Source organism: Scardinius erythrophthalmus (genome assembly GCF_964197995.2).
Source record: "Scardinius erythrophthalmus genome assembly, chromosome: 16".
NCBI lineage: Eukaryota > Metazoa > Chordata > Actinopteri > Cypriniformes > Leuciscidae > Scardinius > Scardinius erythrophthalmus.
In genome coordinates, this window is record NC_138236.1 from 25,433,036 (window position 1) to 25,460,932 (window position 27,897).

The 27,897-nt window shown below is 39.1% G+C and overlaps 1 protein-coding gene across 1 annotated transcript; it reads left to right on the top strand.

The window, feature by feature from the left end:
* The first annotated feature begins 261 nt into the window (after nt 1-261).
* kcnj14 (potassium inwardly rectifying channel subfamily J member 14) lies at nt 262-27,405 on the top strand. The gene is made up of 5 exons (XM_081389874.1): nt 262-486; nt 16,698-16,772; nt 16,974-19,753; nt 23,587-23,904; nt 25,612-27,405. Exons 3-5 carry the CDS (start codon nt 18,710-18,712, stop codon nt 25,882-25,884), a joined length of 1,635 nt encoding a protein of 544 aa, XP_081246000.1. The 5' UTR covers nt 262-486; nt 16,698-16,772; nt 16,974-18,709; the 3' UTR covers nt 25,885-27,405.
* Nucleotides 27,406-27,897: the final 492 nt, after the last annotated feature.

Consider the following 27,897-nt stretch of genomic DNA (forward strand, 5'->3'; position numbering starts at 1 on the left):
CAGTGTATAAGAATACTGCACTAATGCTAAAACGTTGATGTTGATAGGAACCAACCATTTTCTAATAATATAACGTAACAATGAAACATTACTTCACAAAAATATTCAGATTTCCGTTCCGTTACAGTAAGTTTTAGTGTCAATGGCATGAAACAACGACTAAGTAAGAGGGACAGTCCGAATGAGAGGATGCAGAGAGGAGAGGAAAGGATGCAGATTATTGAAGTTTTTCCTGCCTGCTGGTGAGCGCGCGCGGGGAGCAGAGCACGCGGAGAGAGAGAGAGAGCGCCCACGCCACACTTTCACGCGCTGTAAAGCGTTTTAATGTGACGCATCCTCAAACAGCAGTCGCTTTATCTGGCTTGTTGTGCTTTAATATTAATTGAAATTAGAATTTCTAAAACAGAGTTAGAAAAGAAATTGAATTGAAATAGACATGACGCTTAAATGGACTATAGCTATGTGATGACATTTGTGCACGAGCCGGTGAGTGTCGTTTTCGTTCTTCAAACTTCAAATTTGACTTCCAGTGGCTTAGTTTAAGTGCTTTTCTTGTATTACTTAAGTAAACATACATTTACCTTTATGAGCATAGTATAGTTTTGCATGTTGTGGTTCAATACGACGTAGAATTAAACTCGACGTTTGGCTGTTAATTGGTAAATAAATCATAAACACGAAACTTCAAAAATATTTCACAGCGAATTCACTCAAAATGTAGGTTAATTGCTCTATTGGTATACTTTTGTAGTCTTTGTAAGAACTCAAACAAATATGAATATTAGGCTAATTCAAAACTCGACGGTTGACCTGTGACCAGGTCAAGGTGAAGGGCATTTCAATCAGGCCTCATTCAACAAGGCCTGATTACTCAATTATAATTTTCATTAATCATGAAGTTATTAAAAATATTGTAGAAAATAGTTGATATTTAGCTGTTTTTATTAATACACCACTTAAAAACAACAATAGGTAGCCTATTGGAGATCAGCATGTATTCAAATATGAATAGGCCATGACAACCTGTAAATTAAACTTTCATGGCATTTCTCATTATTTCTTTGTAATCTATTACACATTAGACCTATATTGTAACGTTTGTTCATTTTAAAGTTATAAAAAAGGGTCCCCCAATGCTTATAGATTTAATAGTAGCTATTTTTTTCTATATTTTCTACTATAGGCCTTAAATATATTCTGTATTTAACTACTTGAAGAATGTAGATTAAAGTACAGATTTGTATGTGCTATAGTCTTTGTTAGATATCAAAATTAATCTGATAGTCTAACAGGACATTTCAATGTATTTCAGTGGTGTTTGAGTTTAGTTTGCTGGGAACTATACGGTTATCCGGACCACACCTATTTGGGTAGGGTGGTTAGGGTTAGGGTTAGGTTAACCGTATAGTACATTTACGTGTGGTCACGTGTGGTCTGGATAACAGTATAGTACCGTTTGCTGTATTAATCCCATGGAGCAGTTAGGTAATTCTATAAATAACACACTACCCAATTCAGGTCCTTTTATAATGGCTGCATTTACTTAAACCACATGGAGAGACAATTGCACCCCAAATTTTGTTGTCATTTTAGTGCCACTGCAAAGAGGATTTTCGTTTCATTTCTCTTTCCTTCATCTGGCGCTGTTTACAGTATTATTAGTTTGAAGTTGAGATTAACCTCAAGGTCATTAGTTCTAAGAATCGGTGCTTTCTTTTTTGAGACAACGGGAGAGTGTAAAGGTTAATTTCTGTAGAAATGATGGTGACACTTTCATTAGGAGAATCATTGGCTTGAGCATGATGTGAAAATGAACACTTAAAACTAAATGCTCTCAGACTAAAGGATTACCTTTTCATCTCCCATCCTCCTCCACGTTATAGACTGGAGAGAGGATCTGAAAGCGATAGCAGGAGAGAGTGATATACTTTCTCCCATTTAACTTTTGATGCATCACATGAGAGTCTACAAACTACAGTTTTTTTGCAGAGGATGAGTAGGAGAAACGCTGATAAAAAGAAAAGGAGAAAAAACAATGAGATGAAAAGATTTATGCATTATTTCAGTACAAAGATTAATCTTCAAGAATGCGAGAGGCAGAGCTGTAGGAGGCACAGAGAAAATTGAGTCAGAGATGGTTGAGGTGATGAAGTTATGAACATTGGAAAAGAGATATTTCCATTAAAACATGCTCGAGGAGCTTTTGAGTGAATTGGTGAACGTGATTTCAACAAATACAAAATGTTCCTGGAACAACATTCCAATCAACCAATCAGATATAAAGGACAAGTTTACCGTTTATGTATAGTTTTGGCTTACAACCAGGATTAGGTGCTTTTACATTAGTGTTATTCACCTGTCATTTCACTGTGATTTTTGGGATAAGTTATGGGTAGGGTTAGGTTTAGGGGTAGGGATAGGGTTAGGACTAAATTTTGCGTGGTCTGTGGCTTGGATTTTTCAGTGAAACCTTTTTCAGGATACCTTTTTTTGACAGTAGGTGGCGACAAGTGACTGTCTTTATGACATAGTCATTGAATCATTATTAATTCAGCTGTTTTGTGATTCATTCAGAAATAAAGCATCACTGCATGGAGATGCGGAACTGTTGATCCTGCTATTATTTTGTTTGGAATTTGGAACTATTTTCGTAAATACAGTAGACAAAGTAACTCGCAATACTGGGTCTAACACATAAGTTACTCAACATTAACTTCTTGTTTATTGAATTTTGTGGAAAAATAAATTTCAGTCATGCTGTAGATCTGAATATCTGCAGCCTCTTTCCTACTAGGGCCAGGGAACTTCCTACTAGGGAACTCTTTAAAGTTTGGTGAATTCTGATGGACTGCCAATGATTTTATCATTACCTGGAAAATATCGTTCTGATTCTGATTATTTTTCCTTATTGTTATCATATATTTGTGGTGTGGACTTGCCTATTCTCATATAATTATAACGATTATTAAAAGTTAAGTCAAGATCACACAACACTTAAGATAAGTTTACATCAACTATAACAATAAAGTTTTAAGAACCATTCTAATTCTTAGAGAATACGGAAGTCCACACCACAGCTACAATGATAACAACACAGAGAAACGATTTAGTTGGAATCACTTTTAGAAAAAAAATTCCCAACTGATGAACGATAAAATCATTGACAATTGTGGTCGATTTTTTCATTTTTCGCACCTGACTTAAGTCTACCTGGGTCTCGCCTACAATCGACGTCCCCGAACGTCTACAGTCGACGTTAGTTTCCTGTATCTGGGTCTCGTCTACAATCAACATCCCCGTTCAATAATATTTATACTCTAGCGCGTCTCCTCATCGACGTCTGCCGAGTCCCCTAACCCTAACTTGCTGCGCAGCAATAACTAAACAGACTCCAGACAATGCCTTCGAATATGCTTTAATCACGGCCGGAGGATCTCAGACAAATTTCAGAGAGAATCCCACCAGCAAAAAGGAATACAACAGATTTTATAGAATAGGAGCATGGTGAAAATGACACGATACATTACATAATTTCCCTACAATTTGATTGGTTCTTCATAGGCAAATCCTTCTGTTACTAGGTAGAAGCAAACTCTGTTTTCTTGATTTAGTTGTTTATCACAAGGTTAATCACAAAGTTAATCACAAGTTTTCAAACCTAGACATCTGTCTAGTTTCATTTCCCCTATTTGTTATTTATACACACACACTCAAAGTCACGAGTGTTCAACCAAAGGGTTTGGAAACATTTAAGATTCAAGAGCATATGAATGTTGTTCCTGCTAGAAAAATAAATGTTAGTTATGATTAATTAAAAATCCATCACACAGTCAATTAGAATCCACCCGACTTTAAAGATCTTGAGCATTTAAAGTGGCAGACGACAAACATGCCGCGCATGCTAATGATAAACAACGTTATCATGCCAACGCATGTGGAGACATAGGCTAGTTATTGCATTAGCTTTGATTAGTTTTCATCTCTGTGTGAACAGGACTTATAGATAGTTGATTTTAAGCACTCTCAAATATCTGTTTTAGTGCAGGATGGGACTTTAAACATTGTTTGCAGCCATCTGTCCTAAATAATATGGACCTTATGATATGGATCTTCACAGACATGCGCAAATAAGGCTGCAAGACCGCAGGGTGTCCCATGTGTCATTGAATGATTCAGAACGGTACTCATGCCATTTGCGTGGCATTTAGCACAGCATCTTTACAGTACAATGAAATTCCCTCACCAACTAAATATGCACAAGCTTGCTCTTATCATAATGAATGTGTGATAAACATACTGTACACACTGTTGGTTCTATGATAAGACTGTTGTCATGGGTTTGTTTCAAGTAGCTTTACCAGTACAAGTTCAGAAGCAGTTCCTCACTGAATTTATAACCCTTAAAGGGTTAAAGAGGCTTTTGTGTCCTATAGACATTGGTTAGGGAGGCAAAGACCGAGTACTCAGACAATGTAAGTTGTGTCAGTGCTACTGCAGCAACAGGCAGTTTGAAAGAAGTCTGCACTCCCACGCATATCTAAGGTAACACAACACTGTGTAAGCTCCTGGGGTTGAAGTGTTGCAGCAACAGACCACAGTGTGGAAACCAGGGAGGCAGAGAAGTGAATGAGGAGGACCGTGACAGTATATGTGCAGGAGAGAGTTTGGCTGGACGGCATTTGGAATGTCTTAATCTCAAGAAAGAAAGCATAAAAAATATACAACCTGTTAATCATATGAGATTGCTGCAATTGCAAACCACAATCATCCGATCAATTCCCGCATTACATTTTGTCTTGTTTGAGAAACTTGTATATATGTAATAGGGAAGAAAAGACTATTACAACTTCTGTTTTATGCCAACTTTAAAGAAATATTCCAGATTCAATAAGTTAAGATCATTCAACAGAATTTACACTTTTGATTTTAATGTGGATTTCTACAAAACATTTTTTTTTGACTTTTTCTTTAAAAAATGCAGAAATTGAGATTACATTCATGTACTTACAGTGTAAGTTTAATAGTTTAAGTTAAGTTTAAAAACACAATAGAGATCTTATAATTAAATAAATGCACAGAAATGTTTGTGTTGTGGCTCGTGGCAACAAAGTTGTAAAATTTGATATTTAGTAACCTTACATAGAAAAGGTTAGTAAGTGTTTTTTTTTTTCACATTTCAATCATATTAACACAAATTATGTACATTGTGTGTCTATAGTATTGAAACTGTGAGTATTTTAATACGAATTGACCCCATCAAACATTTTTAATCAACATCATGGTCAACTTAACTGATCTGAACTGGTACTGACCCTGGAATATTCCTTTAAGATTTTAAAAATATCATTCCTCATTTATCATTTTAAGAGGAAAAGTAGTCTTGCTCTCTTCACATACATTAGGTTCTAATGATTTGGTGATTGTACTGAAGCCTTTTGTGGAGAGAATCAGTGAGTGGGGATGTTATCTGTAGTTAATACTTTCTCATTACTGCTCTCAGATTAACACGAGTTAGTTTCCAGCCAGGCTTCAGTAGGCTGACTGTATCACTATAATCTCATCGCATGCCTCTGGCATACCTAGACTTGAGAGAGATAGAAGAAGACAGCAAATCAGAGACTGAAAGTGAGCGAGAGAGCAGCACAGAGAAATTGAGAGTGAGCCAGAGAGGGAAATGGAGAGAGACACAGCCCGGCCATGTGAATGCATGGACTTTTTGTGGCCCCATTTTGTGGCATAGCGGAATCGATGACACTATGGATTGGTCATGCAGCATGTGGGCTGTTGTTTTACTGCATGTGTTCTGCTGCAGGTGCTTAGCATGTATTTCCACCATATACCAATACTATATGCAAGCAGTCACTGAGCTTGTTGCAACAGCATTATACATTTTAAACAATTAGATATTCGTGACGTGAGTAATGTTTTATTCACTAAATTTGCATTTCCTGCAAGTTTCAATGCAGGCTTTGGTCCTGTGTAAATTAAATCACAAGAATGAACATGACTTGTGCAATATAAAAGCAGCTATAAATGGTTCATTATATTCAATGATGACAAGACCACTCACAGTTCAGATGTAAGAAAGATATCTGGTTGTGATTCAGAATGCAAATATTATGATGTATTTGCTCTTGGTTCAATTTTGAATGCCGAACATCATCAGTCAATAAGAGATTTTCAAATTTTGCTCTCAAATTAATTTTTTTAAATGATTTTTTTAAAGCCCACTTTAGGCTGAAATTTTCAACAAAACTTAAGTTTGAATGTAGTCTGTACAATACATTATGTGGTTCAGGTATAAGTTTGACTAATTCTACAATACTCAAAAGCTTATTTATACTTATTATACTATACTTAATTTTTTATTCATGGTAATTAAAAAAAAAGAAAAAATAACTGCAACCAAATGATTTTCATGTCTTTCAGTTTTATGAACTAATTATTTCTTGTGAATCAAAAACATGATCCAGGAACTGATATTGTGTCGTGTTGCCATGCTGTGAAGTCACTGAAAAGTAATCACTTTTTTACAAGAATTATATTAAAGGGATAGTTCAACCAAAAATTATAATTCTGTCATTAATTACTCACCCTCAGGTCGTTCCAAACCCGTAAGACTTTCATTCATCTACGGAACACAAATGAAGATATTTTTAATGAAATCTGAGAGCTTTCTGTCCCTTTATTGACAGCTAAACAACTACCACTTTGACACTTCAAAAAGTTCCTAAAGAGATCGAAAACTAATGAATCGAACAGTTTAGTCCAAATTTGAGAAAAAACGATCACTTTATCTGATGGACAGATTGAATTTAGTCCTTTATTCACATATAAACATTAATCAGCGAACATAAACAGAAGCTCAACCAAACCTGCTTGGCTCGCGAGAACAAACTTTTTGCGTAACACGAGAATGAAACTCATTGGTTCGTGAGAAAGCTCAAATGTGCTGCGTAACACGAGAATGAACCTCATTGGTTCTTGCTGAAGCTCAAATGTGCTGCGTAACTCGAGAATGAACCTCATTGGTTCCTGCAGAAGTTCAAATGTGCTGCGTAACACGAGAATGAACCTCATTGGTTCTTGCTGAAGCTCAAATGTGCTGCGTAACTCGAGAATGAACCTCATTGGTTCCTGCAGAAGTTCAAATGTGCTGCGTAACACGAGAATGAACCTCATTGGTTCTTGCTGAAGCTCAAATGTGCTGCGTAACACGAGAATGAACCTCATTGGTTCTTGCTGAAGTTCAAATGTGCTGCGTAACACGAGAATGAACCTCATTGGTTCTTGCTGAAGCTCAAATGTGCTGCGTAACACGAGAATGAACCTCATTGGTTCTTGCTGAATTTCAAATGTGCTGCGTAACACGAGAATGAACCTCATTGGTTCCTGCAGAAGCTCAAATGTGCTGCGTAACACGAGAATGAACCTCATTGGTTCTTGCTGAAGTTCAAATGTGCTGCGTAACACGAGAATGAACCTCATTGGTTCCTGCAGAAGCTCAAATGTGTTGCGTAACACGAGAATGAACCTCATTGGTTCCTGCAGAAGCTCAAATGTGTTGTGTAACACCAGAATGAACCTCATTGGTTCCTGCAGAAGCTCAAATGTGTTGTGTAACACCAGAATGAACCTCATTGGTTCCTGCAAAAGCTCAAATGTGCTGCGTAACACCAGAATGAACCTCATTGGTTCCTGCAGAAGCTCAAATGTGTTGTGTAACACCAGAATGAACCTCATTGGTTCCTGCAGAAGCTCAAATGTGTTGCGTAACACGAGAATGAACCTCATTGGTTCCTGCAAAAGCTCAAATGTGCTGCGTAACACGAGAATGAACCTCATTGGTTCCTGCAAAAGCTCAAATGTGCTGCGTAACACCAGAATGAACCTCATTGGTTCCTGCAGAAGCTCAAATGTGTTGTGTAACACCAGAATGAACCTCATTGGTTCCTGCAGAAGCTCAAATGTGTTGTGTAACACGAGAATGATCCTCATTGGTTCCTGCAGAAGCTCAAATGTGTTGCGTAACACCAGAATGATCCTCATTGGTTCCTGCAGAAGCTCAAATGTGCTGCGTAACACGAGAATGAACCTCATTGGTACCTGCAGAAGCTCAAATGTGCTGCGTAACACCAGAATGAACCTCATTGGTTCCTGCAGAAGCTCAAATGTGCTGCGTAACACGAGAATGAACCTCATTGGTTCTTGCTGAAGCTCAAATGTGCTGCGTAACACGAGAATGAACCTCATTGGTTCTTGCTGAAGTTCAAATGTGCTGCGTAACACGAGAATGAACATCATTGGTTCCTGCAGAAGCTCAAATGTGTTGCGTAACACGAGAATGAACCTCATTGGTTCCTGCAGAAGCTCAAATGTGCTGCGTAACACCAGAATGAACCTCATTGGTTCCTGCAAAAGCTCAAATGTGCTGCGTAACACCAGAATGAACCTCATTGGTTCCTGCAGAAGTTCAAATGTGCTGAGTAACACGAGAATGAACCTCATTGGTTCTTGCTGAAGCTCAAATGTGCTGCGTAACACGAGAATGAACCTCATTGGTTCTTGCTGAAGTTCAAATGTGCTGCGTAACACGAGAATGAACCTCATTGGTTCCTGCAGAAGCTCAAATGTGTTGCGTAACACGAGAATGAACCTCATTGGTTCCTGCAGAAGCTCAAATGTGTTGTGTAACACGAGAATGAACCTCATTGGTTCCTGCAAAAGCTCAAATGTGCTGCGTAACACCAGAATGAACCTCATTGGTTCCTGCAGAAGCTCAAATGTGCTGCGTAACACCAGAATGATCCTCATTGGTTCCTGCAGAAGCTCAAATGTGCTGCGTAACACGAGAATGAACCTCATTGGTACCTGCAGAAGCTCAAATGTGCTGCGTAACACCAGAATGAACCTCATTGGTTCCTGCAGAAGCTCAAATGTGCTGCGTAACACCAGAATGAACCTCATTGGTTCCTGCAGAAGTTCAAATGTGCTGCGTAACACGAGAATGAACCTCATTGGTTCTTGCTGAAGCTCAAATGTGCTGCGTAACACGAGAATGAACCTCATTGGTTCTTGCTGAAGTTCAAATGTGCTGCGTAACACGAGAATGAACCTCATTGGTTCCTGCAGAAGCTCAAATGTGTTGCGTAACACGAGAATGAACCTCATTGGTTCCTGCAAAAGCTCAAATGTGCTGCGTAACACCAGAATGAACCTCATTGGTTCTTGCTGAAGTTCAAATGTGCTGCGTAACACGAGAATGAACCTCATTGGTTCTTGCTGAAGTTCAAATGTGCTGCGTAACACGAGAATGAACCTCATTGGTTCCTGCAAAAGCTCAAATGTGCTGCGTAACACCAGAATGAACCTCATTGGTTCTTGCTGAAGTTCAAATGTGCTGCGTAACACGAGAATGAACCTCATTGGTTCCTGCAAAAGCTCAAATGTGCTGCGTAACACGAGAATGAACCTCATTGGTTCCTGCAAAAGCTCAAATGTGCTGCGTAACACCAGAATGAACCTCATTGGTTCTTGCTGAAGCTCAAATGTGCTGCGTAACACGAGAATGAACCTCATTGGTTCTTGCTGAAGTTCAAATGTGCTGCGTAACACGAGAATGAACCTCATTGGTTCCTGCAGAAGCTCAAATGTGTTGTGTAACACGAGAATGAACCTCATTGGTTCCTGCAGAAGCTCAAATGTGTTGTGTAACACCAGAATGATCCTCATTGGTTCCTGCAGAAGCTCAAATGTGCTGCGTAACACGAGAATGAACCTCATTGGTACCTGCAGAAGCTCAAATGTGCTGCGTAACACCAGAATGAACCTCATTGGTTCCTGCAGAAGCTCAAATGTGTTGCGTAACACGAGAATGAACCTCATTGGTTCCTGCAGAAGCTCAAATGTGTTGCGTAACACGAGAATGAACCTCATTGGTTCCTGCAGAAGCTCAAATGTGCTGCGTAACACGAGAATGAACCTCATTGGTTCCTGCTGAAGCTCAGATGTGCTGCGTAACAGGAGAATGAACCTCATTGGTTCCTGCAGAAGCTCAAATGTGCTGCGTAACACGAGAATGAACCTCATTGGTTCCTGCAGAAGCTCAAATGTGCTGCGTAACAGGAGAATGAACCTCATTGGTTCCTGCTGAAGCTCAGATGTGCTGCGTAACAGGAGAATGAACCTCATTGGTTCCTGCAGAAGCTCAAATGTGCTGCGTAACACGAGAACGAACCTCATTGGTTCCTGCAGAAGCTCAAATGTGCTGCGTAACAGGAGAATGAACCTCATTGGTTCCTGCAGAAGCTCAAATGTGCTGCGTAACAGGAGAATGAACCTCATTGGTTCCTGCAGAAGCTCAAATGTGCTGCGTAACACGAGAATGAACCTCATTGGTTCCTGCAGAAGCTCAGATGTGCTGCGTAACACCAGAATGAACCTCATTGGTTCTTGCGGAAGCTCAAATGTGTTGCGTAACACGAGAATGAAACTCATTGGTTCCTGCAGAAGCTCAGATGTGCTGCGTAACACGAGAATGAACCTCATTGGTTCCTGCAGAAGCTCAAATGTGCTGCGTAACACGAGAATGAACCTCATTGGTTCTTGCTGAAGCTTAAATGTGCTGTGCAACATTACAACAACACCAGAGTGAGTAGGCTAAATGATGACTTGATTTTCATTTTAGGATATCTTGATTCTTAAACTATCCCTTTAATAAGAATAAAATCACTACCACAAACATAAAATTCCTTAGGAGAATATTCCTTCTAACAGAATGTTTGTGGAATATCAATGCAGGTCAGCCATGTGCTTCACATAAAATGGTCAATACTAGAAATAAAAGACAAGCATACTACTTGTCACTTTAAAGTGTCTGTAGTATTTAACCAGCGTACAGTACATACACTGTAGAAAGTGGTAATTTGCAATTGTTGCCTTATTTTACTTGATTTAACACACAGAAATTAAAAAATGAAATGTGTTGGTATAAATAAATGTATTTAGGTTGATTCAGCAATATGGTTTATATAAATGTGTGTATATATATACAGTATATATATATATTATTTTTTTTACTTAAATAAAACCAGTTAATTTATATGTCATCATTTTTAGGTTATAATTTTTACAGCCTTAGAATTTGAGCCCGTGTTGTCAGTCCTAGCTGAAGTAATATAACTTTCACATATTGTACCATAGAAATGTGCATGACATCAGTCATGTGATGTAATAATAGCGTACATTTCTCGATAAGATTATCCCCATCAGATTTCTGAAAGGGAGGAAGAGATCGAAAGGTTATTCAGAATGTTATTGAATTGATTTTCACATGGACCTTAATCTCCCTTCATAACACTTGAACATGGACATGTAATCAGGGACAGGGATAGAAAGACAAAAAGAGAGAGATAATACAGGATGGATAGAGTGACGAATGCAGTTTGAGTGCCAAGGGGTCAGAGAGAATAAACTACTGAAAATAATGATATTTATATGTAGAGTCCTGGAACATTTTTATGTTTAGGAACAATAGTACAAATGTTTTAATTGTGCTCCTTTTCACAACCCTTTTTCTTTTATTAAAATATTCTGGGGTCAGATGGAACATAGCTATTAACCTTGTTATGCAGTCAAACGTTAATTGTTGTGTAACATTTGAGCTGATTTGCATAGATTTAGCTAGTTCCCTGTTAATTGCAGTCTGATCAGTGCACTCCACCCCGACATAAGCCTGGCACTGCTGCTCTGGCTCTCTGCCAGCAATTATTCTAGAGCGTCCGCATATCACGCTGACCTTGGCCCCGTATCTTGGTCCTTCTGAATGCTGCACGTGCTGGAGAGGATCAGGGGTGTTTGAGTAGCACTCAGTTTTCATAAGCAGCATGGGAGGTTTCACCAGACACCACCGACATGTTAAAGAGAGTGATACGGAGAGAGAAAGTGAGAGAGTCAGTGTTAGTACACGTGAAGTTCACTGAAATTGTTGACAACTCTTAAGAACTGTTTTCAACAATTTAAAATACTTTTTTCATTTACAATTATATGATCAGCTTATATATATATATATATATATAAACCAACTAATATGAGGTGGAGGCTGCACGATATTGGAAAAAAACTAACATTGCAATATTTAGTTTTTCTGCGATATACTGAATATTGCAATATGAAAACAATTTCAACAGAAGACTTGAATAGCTCTATGTGGAAAGAATGAATCATTCTAGAATGATTGGGATTTTTTTAGGGGAGTGCATCTGCATAGAAAATAAACAAATTACAAGCATGGAAAATATAATAGAACAAAGATACAAATGGAATAAGCAGTGCTTTATGTTTTTCAGGTAAGTTAAACAGTATTCAGGTACAGAAATTTAATCAAATGTAAAATGACACTGCACAGTCTTAACTGTATAAATTAAATATAATTAATCTGTTAAAGCTAAAAGATATTTTCTCTTTTTATTTTATTTGATTAAGATTAATGACACAGACAGCGACAGGAACATTAGGCTGATGTCATTTTAAGACTGAATGCTCAGATCTAATATATTGATACACATCCGTTTTCTTTCTCAGACAGGCATTTCGGTTTAAAATGGTTTAAAATCATGTGAATGTTTAAACTGACAGGACCTAAAACACGTAAACTTTCACTTTATGATGGTTAAACTTTGCAATCAATCCGAGATTTGTGAGCGTTTCAAATCATGGTGCCTGGTCCGTAAGTGTTTTAAAAAGCTTTAGAGTATTATCAAGATTACTAAATCTGCCATTATTTTAGCATACATTTAAGTGCTATTAAAAATAACATATTTTGCAATTGACCTTTTTCTAAAATAAACAACTTTTTATCATTCATATCAGTCTTTATTTAGGGAAATAACTAATGATAGCCTACTTTAGACATTCAACTAACTAACTATAAGTAACTTTGCAACGGCAACTAGCCGTCATTAGAGTATTAGAAGACTCTCTGCTTATATCTGCTAACACTTTATATTAATGGTCCCCCAACAGACATTCTACTGACTATAAGTAACTTTACAACTACCTCAACTTATTTGGCTAACCCTAACCTAACCTTAGAGTCTACTAATGCTCTAAGAGTTAGTTGACATGTTGTGGCAAATTAATGAGAGTTAGTTGACATGCAAAGTTAGTAGAATGTCTAAAGTGTAACTGAAGCAATGGTGGTAACTATAAATTCACGAGTTCCTTTGCCCATATAATCTTTAAGCTAATAAGGTTAAGCATATGACTTGCTGTCCGCAGTGGAGGGGCTCGAGGAAGCAGCTTCAACTCTAGCTTAGATATACCCCCAGTGGGACTACTAATGGTTGGATGATGAGTATGGTAGCAAGATGCCTAATAATGTTGGTGGAGTTGGGGAGGTGGAGGGATGCCAAAACAGCTGATGCCAGAGCAAGGTGAGCGGCTGCTTATATACTCTGGCAGTGAATTGAAAGATTAGATGGGTTCACTCCTCCCGAAATTACGTTGTGAGCTTCACTAAATGTAAAACCATGACAGCTACTTGGTAAAAGGAATAGAAAAGTTACTTTTAAACCATGAGAGTGTAACTAACTGCTGTGGATGATCTTGTTAGCTGAGAGAACATGAATGCTGTCAATCAACAGAATGGCTCTCTGCCAATGGTGTATTTTCAGCAGTGTTGGTTTATGAGTTAATCAATAGGTTTAGTGTTCTAATGAGATCTGAAACAGAATATTCACACACACACACACACACACACACACACACACACACACACACACACACACACACACACACACACACACACGCACACTCACACAGCCCTGGGTTACAGTATAATGTGAAGTGGTTAAAGAGGTCAAGGGTTGGTGATTTAAGTCCAACTGAAATCAAAATTGACCCTATTTACTTTGTTAGCGCATATTACTAGTCTTGTGGTGAACAATTAATCCGTGCAAGTTAAAACACAGAAAAAAATTGTTTGCCGTCGTAATCTTTAATCAAAGTCTGAAAAGTTACTTCCGGTCTGGAATGGCGTCCCTTCTCTGATGACGTAGGTTTGAGGACTTGGGTTGGGAAACGCTTAACCACTCCCCTCAAACCGTTAGTCTGTAATGAGCGAGAGATGGAGAGGAGGAGCGCTAGAGTAAAACCCTGCCCTCTGTTCAATATTCCTTTTCACTGGGAAATACGTCACAGCACTGGAGAAAAGTCGTTTGCAACTTCGGGTTCACGCGGACTTTAAAGGGTAACTAAACCCTAAACCAACTTTTTTTAGTTAATGATCTGTAAGAATGGGGCTTTATTAGTGCTGTTCATTGATTCGAGTAACTTTTTTGACATTTGGGTATAAAGTGTTTTAATTCTACAATATATGGTGTAAAAACGTCTGAGTGCTGCCCTCTTCAGGTTGAACGGTGGCTACTGCAGTTGAATTTTCCTATTGGATGTTTGCGGTGGTACGTGACCTAAGCAAGCGGGAAGGAAGTCGACCGAAGTTGAAGCCGGCCGCGTGCCACCATCTTGTAGCAGAACTTCACCTGTTGTTAGCATCCCATTGACTCCCATTCATTTTGGCGTCACTTTGACAGCGAATAACTTCACATCTGAGGCGTTTGAAGACTCCATTTGTCCATTATTTCTAAAGAAACACGACAATGTATAAAATGCTCCATTACCTTGTAGCTTATGTTATGGCCCCGTAGAAGCAGTTTTTGTAAAAGTAGGCTAACGATTGTGTCATAACCAAGCGACTCTCTGTCGCACAGTAGAGAATTACCGTATGGACGGGAGGAGAAGCTCGTGGGCAATCAGGGAGACGTGGAGGCAAAATGACAAAATAATTAATCAGAATACCTAGCAAAAGTTTCTCCTGCTACTAGCTCATGGGCAGCTCATACTCACGCTCTCCGTCTCTGCAAGATTCGGAAGGGAATGATTCAGATTTCTCATGCCACAGCCACTAGAAGACAGACGGGTTGCTCACGTCACATCTACGTCGTCACGCTCTGTTTGAGTCGGTTTGAGTCTGCGCGTCAGGAACGGAAGTCCTAAAAATTCGCTAAAAATTTTGCTTCACTTGTCTTAATTGAGTTCCAATGAGATGGCTCTGTCCACTTCTTATACTGTCTATGGACGTAAGCAGGTTCCAGCTCACTACGCCCTCCCTTGGTACGAGCTACCACGCATATATTGCATCAGTTAGGATAGCTTCAAGTTAGCGTAGATTTATCTGTATTTAGTACAGTGGTCAGGAGGGTACGTAGGTTTAGTGTTGCAACAGCACTGCTGGACTGCATAGCTTTCCAGCAGACTTGGAAATTAGGTGCCAGTGGAGCTCAAGTGTGCAACCTGCATTTTACGTGGGATTGCTTCTCCAACGCAATAGAGGTGGAAATGGGTTTCTCCACACAGCTCACACTGAAAAGCGACGCAGTGCCAAACGCTGCTCCTCCTGCATGGACTCCTCCACCGCAGCGGCGTCTTGATGGAAGTGATCATATATATAATCACAATTTATGGTTGGGCTAAAGTTAATTCTCTGGGGTTGACAAACGCGCCGGCACATTTTGCTGGATTTTTTTCCACATAGCGGCAAAATATGAATATGCCTACAGAGATACTACACTAGCACTACTACAGCGGTATTGACATCAACTCGATAAAACTCATCAGATGCATGTACTTTACGTCACTCTCCATTTTAGAGTCTGACAGCAGCTGTCAATTAATCCGTCACTGCGGGTCTCAGGTGCACGCCCCCCCACTCAGCCCCGCCCTCGGTTCGTCCCCTCTATCGCCGCTGGGGTCTGCCCACTTTTCTAGCATTTTTCAAATATTGCCAGTGGGTGGAGTCAGGCTCTGACCAGGGGTTTAGTTACCCTTTAAATAAGGCACAAACACTCACTAGATCCAAGTGAACAACACACATGACATGGAAAGCACTGTGGCTACACTGTGATCAAATTTTTTTGTGAAAAAACTTGTGAGAGAAGTATTTAACTGGATATTTTAGCTTTCAGTGTTATATTTAAAGCCATTTAAAACAAAACAAAAATAAAGCTCAAAAGTGTAGAGATTTGGAGAGTTTCATGCCTTTTCAAAAGGGAAAATATGTAGCTTGGTGATTAGGTGAAGTGTGTAATTTTGTTATGACATTTTAGGGCTTGTCTGCATGAAGTAATCGGAGCTGCTAACACACACAAGCTGTTGAAGCTCCGCCCTCTGTGCCGGGAGCAGAAGCTCATTTGCATTTAAAGGGACACACTCAAAAACAACTCTTTTTTTGATCCTCAAAAAGGGACAATTTTAATATGCTGTAAAACATATCTGTGGGGTATTTTGAGCTAAAATTTCACATACACACTCTAGGGACAACAGAGACTTATTTTACATGTTGTAAAAAGGGGCATTATACCACCCCTTTAAGTGCTACATGTGGGAGCAATTTACCTTCATTTTGCTTATTTTTATATAACCTCTTCAAACAGAAGCAAGTCTGCTATTTACATTAAAAGTCTATTGGGAACTAAAATGGGGGAAAAAATTGGGAATTAAAATAAACATGATTTGATCATTTAAAATTACTCAGGCTTTGTTTGCATGTATTTTATTTATTTATTTTAATTTAATTTGAGGGACAGAGGATTTTTTTTAGTAAGACACTAATCTTTTACTTTATATTTTATCTTTTGCAGCAGATTTCTGTTGACTTAATGGGCAAAGAAAGAAGGCAGAGGATGATCCATGTACTTCATTAACTGCCAGCATTGGTAATTTTCCATTTGTCTATATATGTATCTATAAAATAAATCTGTTAGTGGAATTGTGACATTTTCTTAGAGCTGAATAATCAGACATAATCAGCATATATTGAGCATGTTTTCATGTCACATAGAAACATTTTTGTTAATTTTTTTTTATCTTGTTATCTTGCCTTCATATTAACATTCATATCATGTTTTTTTCTCTAGGAGTTCTAGATTGTGATCTCCTCAACGCAAAAAACAGCAGACTCAAACAATAAGGAACGTGACAGGCCTGCCTATATATTCTACCACAAATGTCAGTGTGAAGGCAGCAGATATTTGAAGATTAATATTTTTGTCACCTCTCACTTTAGAAATTTTCGTTTTCCACACTCAAATTTGTTAATTCTCTTTTGAGTGTTTTTTTTTTCTCCTGTGCAAGTGGACTTTTCATGACTAGAAATCTTTTTTAAAGAATTTCTTTTCTATTATGTTCATTAAGCCTCAAACTACAGGTTTCTCAGAGGAGGTATATGAAAAGGTGACATCATTTATCAGGTCTGAACTTTTGGTTTCTCAATGACGTTATTTTGAAATCCATGAAGGTAATTATTTGTGCTTTAGCTTATGCTTGCCTGGCCTATTGTTCACTTTTAGGGATATTTCAACAATTGCATGTGTTTTTTGACGACCAAACTGGACTTGGACTCTGAGGAAGATCTCAAAGCATCGTCTAGCATTTTTAAGCTTTTGGAGAGGTCAAGTACATCAACAGGTCATAATTCATCTCACTCTAAACTTCCTATTGTAATGTGTGGACTTTCTTTATCAGATATTGTCCAGTAATTCAGCTACAGAACTTCAAGTTTTGTCTAGAGCAAAATGACCCTTTCTTTTGGAGAACTAAGCTCTTGCCTTGAGACTGGATGAAACCAGACTTGAGGTGGATACGTGACACTTGTGACTGTTTGAATTATTTCAATGTCTAATATGACTGGGAAATGGACTTGCTCTGTGTTACAGAGTTATATTTGCTCAATATCGAAGACAACTGGTCACAACTGTGGAGTTATAGCAAATGCTGACCAGTTTTCATATTAATTGCATGTCTCTCTTGTGTCTTTAAACATCCGTCCATTTAAATAAGGAAATGTGAAGAGGTTCTAGAGGGAAAAATCGGTCTGTATATGCATGCTGTTATATTCATTTATTTCATTATTTATTACTCTTATATTTTCTGTACTATTTTAATGCATGTCAAACATTTGTTCTTTTCAACTTCCCCTATATGTTCTAAAGCTTGAGACTTGTTTATGTTTTTCTCTTCATGTTATATAAGTTCCTTTCTTTCCTTCTGCATCTTTCTGCTCTGCTTGAGCTTCGCCTTGTTTGTTTGTGCCTTTTAGCTGCTCACTTTCTTATGTAGTTGCTATACATTGCGAATAGGCCTAAAGCAGCACCGTTTTCCCTGTCTGGTCTCTGCCCACCAACTGACCTTGTCAAAACTATTTCTAAAGCTGAGAAACTGCATTGAAACTGACTTTTTTCTTTCTTCACTGCATCTAACAACTTTGGAAATTTGCGTTCTGTAAAATCCAGGAATGCTGGTTTATTGATACCTGACAGCTTCCTATGGTGGACAGATTGCTCAAGTAGAGACTACGCGAATCTTCAAAAGAGGGACTCTGATGATGTCAGAGATGATCTCTAATGCGATTGTGTTCCGTCTCTGGGCAACGATTGGCTGCCGGGATCTGAATGACAATAAGGACTATTTCAGGCCATAAGCCTCGCTGTGGAATACAATCAACGACTCATATTTTGGATATATCTATATCACCGCAATTATTCTCACGGAAACATTCCAATTTTTTAATCCACTTTGACCCTGGATTTATCTGGCAAACTCTTGAACGCTTCTTTTTTCCCAGACATTTTTATTCTGTGTGCTGTCGCTAGTAATGGGGGCTGCTCGGGTGAAGCGGCGCTTCAGTGCAGTTGTGGATATACCTCTGGATGAGGAGGAAGTCATGAGACTGGCGCAAAGTGACGATGTCACTTCCTCCCATTCGGGCGTGCTTCCTTCTCCCAACTGCAATGGCAAAGTGCTCAACCTTCATCACAGCAATGGAGGAAGGAGTGAAGAGAGGGATGAGGAAGATGATGTGGAGGATGATGATGATGACGAAGAAGGGGGAGGGAGGAGGGGGGAAGAAGGAGGGCGTGGCTCGGCACTCAAGGGGGAGTCTGGGGCAGAAGGGAGGTGGGAGAGGAGCAAAAGAGCATCCTCGCCTTCCCTCTCTCCCTTACCGCCCCGCGATCGCCGTGGCCAGTCCCGCCGGCCCCGGCGGCGCTTTGTAGGCAAGGACGGGCGCTGCAACGTCACCTTCGTCAACATGAGCGAGAGGGGCCAGCGCTACCTCACCGACCTCTTCACCACCTGCGTGGACATCCGCTGGCGCTGGATGCTCGTGGTGTTCACCCTCTCCTTCTTGCTCTCCTGGCTTCTCTTTGGTTTCGCTTTCTGGCTCATCGCCGTGGCTCACGGGGATCTGGCTTCCCTGGCATCATCTTCCTCTTCTCCTTCGTCTGTTTCCTCCTCTTTTGCTCCTCTGCAACCTACCGGGGTTTCCGGCCCGGTGCAGACAGTGGCGGAGACAGAGGAACGCTGCTTTCAGCAGGTGAACAGCTTCATGGCAGCGTTCCTCTTCTCTCTAGAGACGCAGACATCTATAGGCTACGGCTTCCGGAGCGTTACCGAGGCCTGCCCCCTGGCGGTGTTTGCTGTCGTGTTGCAGTGCATTGTGGGCTGCATCATCGACGCTTTCATCATTGGGGCGGTAATGGCTAAGATCGCCAAGCCCAAGAAGCGCAATGAGACACTGGTGTTCTCGGATGTGGCTGTGGTGGCCATGAGGGATGGGAAACTCTGCATTATGTGGCGAGTTGGAAACATGCGCAAGAGCCACCTGGTGGAGGCCCATGTACGAGCACAGATACTGAAGGTCAGTAAGACGTTGTGAATTTGAGTGTGTGTGTGTGTCTTGGCTGAAATGGGTTTTTTTAAATCGGTAACAAATTTGGTAACATTTTATTTTGATGGTTCTTTTTAGACATTGTTGACTATAAGTAACGTTGCACCTACATGTCAACTAACTATCGTTAGAGTATTAGTAGAGTATGAGTAGAGTATTAGTAGACTGACTGCCTAATATCTGACTGCTAACACTTTATTGTGATGGTCCTCCAACAGATATTCTACTGACAATAAGTAACTTTACATGTACATGTCAACTTACTCTGCTAACTCTAACCCCTTATTCTACTACCCCTACCCCTAAAAGTCTACTAATACTCAACTTATACACTTATTAGAGTTAGTAACCACAATTTTTTGTCCTGTCTATTAATATATATATAAAAAATTGAATGAATTCACACAGAGTGGCGGAGGCAGAAAGTGGATGATGGGTGGGCCTGAATAATGCGCAGCACTCCATGTTTTTCAACCGGTGTAATTTGGAAGAAAAAAAATGTACGGACTGGTCTCTGCGCGGCACTATAAACGCCCATGACTTAAAGGTGAAGTATGTAAGATAAAAATTAAATAGGTCATGACTCATTAACATGTCAAAGCGAACAGTGCACTGCATTGCAACGTGCTACAATGAACGCTTCAATACAACATCATTATGCACTCGTTCAGAAAGACAAATGTTACAGCTTTTAAAGTTTAATTTGATGTGGCCAGTGTGAACACTCTCAAATAGTTGTGGTGCATCATGTAAAAAAAAAATGCTCCCGGTGCAGATAAGTTGGATGAATTTATTATAAGCGAGATGCTCACGTTCGCTGTAGACACATGCAAACAAATGATCCATTAGTAATCAGATTGGCGGATCAATCGCACTGAAAAGCCTTCATGTAAAAACCTTAAATGATCCGAATGGGCCCAATCCGAATGAGATTTCAATCGGATTAAAAAGGGTGGTTTATTCCTTTTCTAATCCAATCGAGAGGTCATGTAAACACTTGATCGGATTGAAAACCGAAACTGCAAAAGACTGCGCATGTGCAGTGACGTAGAAATGGTGTAATGACGTATGACGCTCGGAATGAGCTGTAGTTGTTGTTAAATAAAGTGTCATAAATGACTGGTGTTATTCTAAAATTCACCTACAACTCATCGTCTGTGAAGTGGAAAAGGACAACGTCCCATCATTCCGCCCTTCATACTCTCATCCACAGAGACTTTATTTTGGGCACGGGAAGGGGCGTTTTTGCTGTTTGATTAATCTAAGCAGCACGGCATAACAGCTCATGTGCTCATCGGACCAGTAGTGCACAACACAACGAAATTTAAGAAGCAAATATAAGTTCACAACATAATGAAATTAAGCCACAAACACAACGAAATAAAGCCACAACACAACGAAATTAAGCCACAAACACAACGAAATAAAGCCACAACACAACGAAACGTGCACATCAACCCGATCACTTTATTTTTGGTTCATGTAAAAACTACGTTCGGAACTTCGGATTGATCAATTAATTCTGATTGAAACAAAATGTGTTTATGTAAACATAGCCAGTGTTGCCTAGTGTCAGCCTCAGACTTCACGGCCACAGACCATTGGCTGAAGGTCTGATGCATATGGCACACTTTACTTATATTGGTATGTCTACATTACAGTGACTTGTACCTTTTCTGTGATGAGAATGTTGATTTCTGAATTAAAATTGATTATGATATTTTTGGGGTGGCAAAATGTTTAATGAAAGAAAATTAATTAAATTCTTGAAAAGAAAACTTTAAGTAATTACCCTCATCTTTTATTATTTCTTAGAAACACAATTGCTTCACTGCTTATTTAGATTTTAAAATTTTGTCCATCAAATCAAAGTCATGTGGTGTGACCAAGACCAAGTCCAACTGTGAAGGTGCACTAACATGCAAAAGTGTTGGGTCGGTAATTGTTTATTTATTTATTTTTTGAAAGAAATTAATCCTGTTATTAAGCATAACATTCACCAAAAGTGTCATTAAAGGTGTTTATAATATTACAAAAGAATGGAAATATTACAAATTTCTATTTCACATAAATTCTGTTCTTTTGAACTTTATATTTAGAATTTTTTTTATTAGTTTAGACAGAAATATTACCATTTTTATCATATTTTGACCTAATAAATGCAGCTTTGTTGAAAATAAGTGACAAAAACATTATAGAATCTTACCAACTCCAAACTTTTAAAGGGTAGTGTACTTGAGAAAGTAATACCATGCAAAGGTAGAATACATGACAAGATGAGAGATAGCGAATGAAAGAGAAAAAGAACGAGAGAGATTGACATCTGGACAGTTGGTGTGGTTAATGAGGGCTTGTTTTCTTCAACCTCATACCGGAGGTTTATAAGATTTGTAGAGGAGATTAATTCTTTACTAGAGCAAACCATTGTCTCACTTATCTGCCGTGTGTGTGTGTGTGTGTGTGTGTGTGTGTGTGTGTGTGTGTGTGTGTGTGTGTGTGTGTGTGTGTGTGTGTACGTGTGTGTGACTTCATTTAACGGCTGGATTTAATGTATTTGTGTCAGTATGTTTTGTTTTCAGTGAATGAAATCTTGATGTCTTAAGTTGATCCGAATGTGTGTCATTGTGCAGATGTGTGTATTATGTCTGCGAGTATGGTGTTTATGTTTGTCTTTTATCGTGTCATTGTCTACATGGATGTTTCTAACAGGTTCTGATGTGTTGAGGTTAGATGGTGAGATGTTTGAACATAAGACTCTAATATACACTCTAATAGTTCCTATGTTATTGCATAATGAATAAAAATACTGGAATAAAATGACCGGAGTCAATATGCACACACATACAATCATAAAGACATTGTTATTTTTTGTGATTTACAGATATGGAAAAAATGGAATGTAATTACTTCCTGTATCTGCTTAAATAATCTTAAACTGTGTCCTGACCAGATAATATGTGCAGTTTTTATTAATTTCACTGAAAATATTGTGTGATGGAACACAATTTTAGCTGGTTGATGACCAATATAGAGTTATGTGCAGCTGAGTTTTGGACCAATGAGATTTTACCATTGACAGGGCCTCCGTGGGTGACAAAATAGAAACTGAACAACCAACAAAATGTATCGCTCATTATAACGCTAAAATAAATTATAGATTTCCATAAAAGACAGCTTTTATCGCTTTTTATAGCTCCGTGTCTGAATATGATGCAATGTTGCTATCATAAAGTCAACAAGGTGGACGAAATTACTGGTGAAAATGTTTTTATTTTTTATTATTGTCAACAATAATAAAGACGAGACGAAAAAGACACACCCTAGCGATTATCAAGCCATTTTAACATTGTAGACTAAAATATGAGAAGATAAAAAAAAAAACACTGCCAATGCAGGGTATTAACAATGCTTCAACAATGTTAATGTTGAGGGAAAATGTTGAGTTTATGCAAATGATCCAACCTTAACTGTTTTTTTTAAATTGAATTATACAGGTTATATATTTTCAAGGGCTCAAATTAGCATATTTTATGTTGATAAATCTTCAATATGTTTAAATACATATTTATAATGTTTAAAATGGTAGAACGTTTGCATTTTATCGTCAGCTAAAACATCTTTATTGAAAAAAAAAAAAAAAAGCCATTTCAGTCAGAATAAAATGGATTACTATTAATAAATATGAAATGCCTAAATATTGACTAATAACCTAAATTGCCTACAGGACATTTCTGTCAAACAAGAAGAATGACTAAAACACCAAACTGTGTGAAAATGAACATTGCCTTTGACCTTTTCTGCAGCCACGGGTGACCCCTGAGGGTGAGTTCCTGCCATTGGACAATGCAGACCTCAATGTCGGCTTTGACAATGGAACAGATCGCATCTTTTTGGTGTCACCTGTGACCATCGTTCACGAGATTGATGAGGAGAGCCCTTTCTTTGAGGTGGACAAACGTACACTAGAGGGGGACAAAGAGCTGGAAGTGGTGGTGATTCTGGAGGGCATGGTGGAGGCCACTGCCATGACAACCCAATGCCGGTCTTCTTACCTGGCCTCTGAGATCGTCTGGGGTCACCGCTTTGAACCTGTGCTCTTTGAAAGGAAGAACTGCTACCAGGTGAGTGATAAACAGAGAATAAAAACTGGAGGGTGGAAAGTGATTGAGTGAAAATGCAGTGGTTGTAAATGTAGAAGTGCCAGATGGGACTCATTACAGTGTTTGTAAGGCAGCAGGTCGGTCGGCCTATCTATCTAGTCTCTCTATCTATCTATCTATCTATCTATCTATCTATCTATCTATCTATCTATCTATCTATCTATCTATCTATCTATCTATCTAGTCTGTCTATCTAGTCTGTCTATCTAGTCTGTCTATCTATCTATCTATCTATCTATCTATCTATCTATCTATCTATCTATCTATCTAGTCTGTCTATCTAGTCTGTCTATCTGTCTATCTATCTATCTATCTATCTATCTATCTATCTATCTAGTCTGTCTATCTAGTCTGTCTATCTAGTCTGTCTATCTATCTATCTATCTATCTATCTATCTATCTATCTATCTATCTATCTATCTATCTAGTCTGTCTATCTAGTCTGTCTATCTATCTATCTATCTATCTATCTATCTATCTATCTATCTATCTATCTATCTATCTATCTATCTATCTATCTATCTATCTATCTATCTATCTATGGCCTGTAAAGCTTCACTGTCACATTAACATTTAAAGACTGTTTTGTCCAATGCTGCAATTCTTTAAACTGAAATGGAATGAAAATACATTCAATTCGACATTCTAACTAAATAGGAGCTAATAGCTATGTTTACATCCATCTATTTTTATGCCCACTTTCATCATTCGCATAAAAAAAACGGCAAACGGAAACGGCAAAATGCGCATAGGCCTAGATTCAAAAATGCGCATAGAAAGATTATGCGCTCAATTGAGTCGGTAAGAAAACTTACGCATAAACTATGATGGAAACACATTTACCGAATAAATTCCTCGATGCGCATCTAAAAAGACGTGACTTTGCAATGGGACGACATAACTTGGCCAATCAGCAGACTGATCTCATTGCACAGCATCCGAAATGTTGTTTTGGTTGTTCTGAAATGCCTGAGCAAAATCTGTCATCAAAGTGTCTTACTCGACTGTGTTCCCAAACAGCAGCATCCGCTTCCCAACGCAAGATAACTTTATTGCGTTTCATCTGCTCGCTCTGAGGCGCAACTCATTTACTAAATTATTATATACAGTGGCTTCTCCTACTGCAGCAACTTCAATTTTTCTTGGTGATATTTAGCGCCGGTTTATCAGAAAGGGATGATTTTGTTCTCTTCGTCTCACTGGATGGACAGTGCTTTATTTGCAAATGTTTATGCAAAATTCTCAACTTTGGATGGAAACATAGCTATTGATACCAGAAGCTTATAGCCACATTTATGCTCAAAGATGGTGTTGCTTATGTATGTATTGATTCTCCTGCACACACACACAAAAGCATCTCTCTTTTATGTAGAACCAAAACTTAAAACTAGTCTTAACTAAAACAATAATCTACTCATAACAATCCAAGGCACTCAAGTAATTAGTTTTTAGAAAAATATAAAAAGCCTTTATTCTTGGCTTAGATTTTAAAAACAGGTGACTAGGAACCATCCCTACACCCAAAGAGCACCGAAATACTGAAGTTACACCCCGTGCAGCACTTTTTGCATTCCTTGCATTTATAAAACAATAATCTGTACTGGTTTTTCATTTGAAATGCACATGTAGTTATGCTTTGTACTTGTCATGCGTCCTCCCCGCCTCTAGGTGGACTACTCGTACTTCAACAGGACTTATGAGGTCACGGACACGCCAACCTGCAGCGCTAAAGAGTTAGCAGAGAAAAAGTACATCCAGGGCTCCCGTTCCTCCTTTTGTTACGAGAACGAAGTGGCTCTGCAGCTCTCCTCCTCTGTCCATTCCTGTCCTGACCAATTCTCTCCATCCCCCTGTTCTTCCCCCTCTCCCTCACACTCTTTCGTTCTGCCCGCACCACCACCTCGACAAGACTCCTGCAGCGAGCACCCACACATACACTGAGCCATGTGGCTGGAATAAAAGGGCACCGGGGAAAGCAGCGGTCAAAAGAAGAAAAGGAGGTAGAGAAAGAAAGGAAAAGGGTCAGGATGGAGGGAGGAGTTGGAACTGGGGGTAGGGAGAGAGAGATAGAGAGAGAACCAGCAAATGGACAAAGGCCTGGAAAGACAGACTTGGACAGGGGACTAAGGCAAAGAGGGCCATAAAGGGACAATGTAGGACTGATTAATGACAAAAGGTCATGCTTACGATGGGGTGAGAAAAGACAGAATGCACAAAAGATGGAGAATAGAAAAGGGAAAGGGGCCTCTTACCGCCTGGGAGAAGAGAACCAAAGGGCAACATAGTGAGACAGTGGGGCAAATTCACTAAACGGCTGCATCAGTGCAGTGTTTCAGCTTATAACTCCCCGTAATCCTGTTTAGACTTTTCGAGGCAAAACACTCAGCGGCCATCTTGGAAGCACAGCTGTTTTCAGTCACTCAAATACAACTCCTAGTAGGAAACACAGAAATCTCAAAAGCTGCTTACCAAACTCGCATTTATTTTACATTTTTCAAATCAGCAATAAAATCTGACATTAATGGTAAGCTAAAATGTTTATATTTTAGGTTTGTTCAGACAAAAGAGGGCCGCAGGGATGACATATTTTTGTAGGCCAACCCGGAAGTTAGCATCACTCTGGTTCCCTTGACAAAAAGCCAATAGGATTTTTCCATTGACTTTTGGATAATTGCAGAATACAAGCTCTGTGACCAACAAAAGTTTGGGATTCTTCCACATTTTCTCATCATGACAATCTTCACAAATGAACTTTTATGAATTTTAAAGCCTAAATACAATTGCCAGAAGTAAAAAGCTAAGCGTAGGCTATAAACGAACACTGCGGACGCATGACTTTAGTGCCAGCACCATTAAGTTTCCGACCACTCTTTCATTCTTTATTTACAAGATGTAAAGTTTGGTATTTAGAATAGTTTGCACAGGTATAAACACAAGTTTCCTGTTCGCTGTAATGACGTGTAATGTCCCAGACAACCTCTGTAGTCCCATTTAGCCACTTGCTATCATTTTTCAAGACGTTAAAGTTTTAAAAAACACAAGTGGGGTATAATTGATGTATTTTATGTGAGAATAAAATGTGAAAATATCTTGTGCTTGTGTTCACCACAGACCTTATTACAGGCATTCAAATATGAACCCATTAAAAAAAAAACTATTGGCTTCAGGACAATGAATCCAGAAGTTAAAGAAATGCTAACTTGTTAACTGTACGAAACTGTACGCATACGCTGTGTAAAGTACCACGGCATTTCATTGCTGTTTCTGTTAGCAGATGCAGTGATGCTGTCAACAAACAGCAAGAGCTTTCTTAAAGTCAGTTTAATGTAATTTACGGGGTTCCCACGGGTCCTTGAAATCCTTGTAAGTTTGTGAATCTGAAAAAAAGAAAAAAAAATTCAAGGCCCTGGAAAGTTTTTGAAAATGAACATACATAGATACAGGTCCTTGAAAGTTTTCTCGAAAAAAGAAAAATCCATATTAATCCATCTGGTTCGCTAATGTTTTATTTCGCCAACACTTCGTGGCCTATGCATACTAGCTTGCTTGATTTACTTTAGTTACGCGCATTTACGCGTTAAGCCTGTTTTATACTTCTCCAAAAATGTAACAACGCGTCAATTCTACGCGGACACAAGCGCGGTGATTGGTCTGCCAGAACCCCTCCCTCGGGGTTTCACATGCTCCCTAGGTGCGCGTCAACGCGGACAACGACACAGAAGTAAATTAAAACCAACACGTTGCCTACGGCGTATTGGCTCCGGCGTAGGTCCGACGCAGAAGTATAATGAGGCCTTTACGTTACGTGTTTCCCGCGTGAGGTACTTTGTGTTGTACGTTGCCATGACACTCATGAGCGCTCGAAACTACCCAACGGTTCACAGGCACACCGTGAAACATTGCAAAACTAGGCTGAAACCGCAGAAACATGATGCCTAAAAAAGGCACATTTCA

Excerpts from the sequence above, each read along its gene's own strand:
- kcnj14 (XM_081389874.1), top strand. The coding sequence starts at position 18,710 with ATGGGGGCTGCTCGGGTGAAGCGGCGCTTCAGTGCAGTTGTGGATATA. Across the intron at positions 19,754-23,586 it reads TACGAGCACAGATACTGAAG|CCACGGGTGACCCCTGAGGG; the intron begins GTCAGTAAGACG and ends CCTTTTCTGCAG. Across the intron at positions 23,905-25,611 it reads AAAGGAAGAACTGCTACCAG|GTGGACTACTCGTACTTCAA; the intron begins GTGAGTGATAAA and ends CCCCGCCTCTAG.